Below are 2,503 nucleotides of genomic sequence, written 5' to 3'. Positions count from 1 at the left end.
GTCTGATTGTTTGTTGGTCTGATTGTTTGTTGGTCTGATTGTTTGTTGGTCTGATTGTTTGTTCAATTGTTTGTCTGATTGTTTGTTTGTTTGTCTGATTGTTTGTTTGTCTGATTGTTTATTTGATTGTTTGTTTGTCTGATTGTTTGTTTGATTGTTTGTCCGATTGTTTGTTTGTCTGATTGTTTATTTGATTGTTTGTTTGTCTGATTTGTTTGTTTGATTGTTTGTTTGTTTGATTATTTGTCTCATTGTTTGTTTGTCTGATTGTTTGTTTGTCTGATTGTTTGTCTGATTGTTTCTTTGTCTGATTGTTTGTTTGTCTGATTGTTTGTTTGTCTGATTGATTGTTTTTCTGATTGTTTTTCTGATTGTTTGTTTGTCTGATTGTTTGTTTGCCTGGTTGATTGTCTGTCTGATTGATTGTTTGTCTGATTGATTGTTTGTCTGATTGATTGTTTGTCTGATTGTTTGTTTGTCTGATTGTTTGCAGGTGAGGAACTCGTCCACGCTCCTGTTCAGCACTCTGATCACCAGGATTTTTGGAGTAAAAAGAGGAAAAGATGAGCACTCGAAGAAGAACAGGTGGGACAGTTTCCTGTTGTGAAATAAAAATAGTTTTGTAAATCTGTAAAAAAATTCTTTGCTGCAGAAACACAAATGATCTGAAAACAGTTTGTTTTTTTTTAATTGATTTACTTTTCATTTTATTTCATCAGATATTTGAATAATTATTTCAACAATAAAGAAGTGTTACTGTAAGGTCCACAGATCAGACTGAGGACATTTGGACCTGAGTTTACAGAAAAATGTCTGATTCAGAGACAAACTGTTGTTGAAGAACAGCAGCACCAGCAGGGGGCGCTGACACCAGCTCCATCTGTCAGCACAAACACTTTCACTCCTATAATACAGTATAATGAAGACATCTCTGTTTTTGCTTCTAAAACCTGAGTTGAGTTTAAGACGCAGCTTTTCTGGGTTCTGAACAGAGTTTGAAGCAGAACCTTTGACATGAACCTCCTCCACACACTGAGCCTGCAGACAGTCCCAGTCTGAGCTGAAGATCTGCTCTGGATGTCAGATCAGTGGTTCTGTGTGTTTCTGTCTTTCCAGGATGACGGGTCGCGAGTTTTTCACTCGTTTTCCGGCTCTTTATCCATTTCTGCTGAAGCAGCTGGAGGAAGCTGCAGCCTCGGTGGAAAGGTGAGCTGAATCTGATCTGTTTCAGCTGTTCCAAAACCTTCAGCTGATTTCCATGCTGAGTGCTGTGACTTTTACTTTATTTTCACTTTTATACTTATTTACAAATATTTTCCTATAAAAACCATTTAGAGCTCTTTAACTCCTTCAAAAGCCTTCTTCTCTGACACCTGCTTCAGCTGCAGGCTCTGTTTCCTCTTTAGCTACTTTGATCTTTTAGCTAGAGTCATTCTTCATCAGTCATCCAGCTCTCGGTGGTCTCAGGATGGTCTTCAGCTCTTTCAGATGAATTTTTCTGCAGTGGAGATAAAGTCTTCTGGGTCTAACTGTTTCAGCTCTCCTCCCAGTGGTCTGATATAAAATGATGGATCAGTTGACTGCAGGCTCATGCAGACCTGTTTGTTGTCTGAACTCCTTCAGACTCTTGTTAAAACAGTTAAAGATCCCACAGAACCAGACCTCGGCTGCCTGACGTCCTTCATCAGCTCTGTGCCACCCAAACAGACGGACCGCAGCACACTGCAGCTGGAGGGCGACTCTTTGTGGCTTTAATCAGAAAACACAGAATTGTGTCGTCTGAAAAGACACATTAAAGATGGCAGACCTGGAGCTGTGTTACTTCACAGGCCCAAAGCAAAGACCATTTTCAAACCAGTCACTTCAACAATGCAGGTGGACAACATGACCCACCTAGACTCAGGACCTGGGGTGTAGTTGAAATCCTGCCAGAGGTGGGAGATGAAGATCTTGTAGGGGTCACCCTGAGGGGGAATAAACATGTCCACTCTGGTCTCAGAAGACCTCCCTGAAAACAGACATTTTATTTTCTTTAATCAAGATAATAAACAAAATAATAATGTTCTTTATATTTTTGATTTATATTTTATTTTAAATAAAAGTTATTATCATTTTATAAATCAAAGTTACGTAATGAAATGAATGACAATCTATCTTCTTGCATTATAAGTAGTACAACCACAATCTTTTAATGAATTCTTCCAGCAAACATTTTCAACAAACCAGATGTGAGAGGCCGTTCCCCACGTTCACACCCCTCCAGGTCCCACATGAAGGGTCTTCAGCAGGCGAGCACCTTCCAGCTGAACGTTAGGTTAGGTTAGGTAAGGTTAGGTTAGGTTAGGTTAGGTTAATGTTAGGTTAGGTTATGTTAGGTTAGGTTAATGTTAGGTTAGGTTAGGTTAGGTTAATGTTAGGTTAGGTTAATGTTAGGTTAGGTTAGGTTAGGTTAGGATAATGTTAGGTTAGGTTAGGTTAGGTTAATGTTAGGTTAGGTTAATGT

At 39.0% G+C, this 2,503-nt stretch overlaps 1 protein-coding gene across 1 annotated transcript in view; it reads left to right on the top strand.

The window, feature by feature from the left end:
• Positions 1-493: 493 nt before the first annotated feature.
• The window catches only part of LOC106536839 (thyroid adenoma-associated protein homolog), a gene marked incomplete at both ends in the record, with an annotated part of 21,728 nt that continues 19,718 nt past the window's right edge, over positions 494-2,503 (top strand). Inside the window, 2 exon segments of the mRNA XM_014034174.1 lie at positions 494-585; positions 1,117-1,206. Of these exon segments, the coding sequence (XP_013889628.1) occupies positions 494-585; positions 1,117-1,206 (182 nt within the window).

This window comes from Austrofundulus limnaeus, unplaced genomic scaffold, assembly GCF_001266775.1.
Source record: "Austrofundulus limnaeus strain Quisiro unplaced genomic scaffold, Austrofundulus_limnaeus-1.0 Scaffold1999, whole genome shotgun sequence".
Taxonomy (NCBI): Eukaryota; Metazoa; Chordata; class Actinopteri; order Cyprinodontiformes; family Rivulidae; genus Austrofundulus; species Austrofundulus limnaeus.
This window is presented reverse-complemented; position numbering and strand designations above follow the sequence as displayed.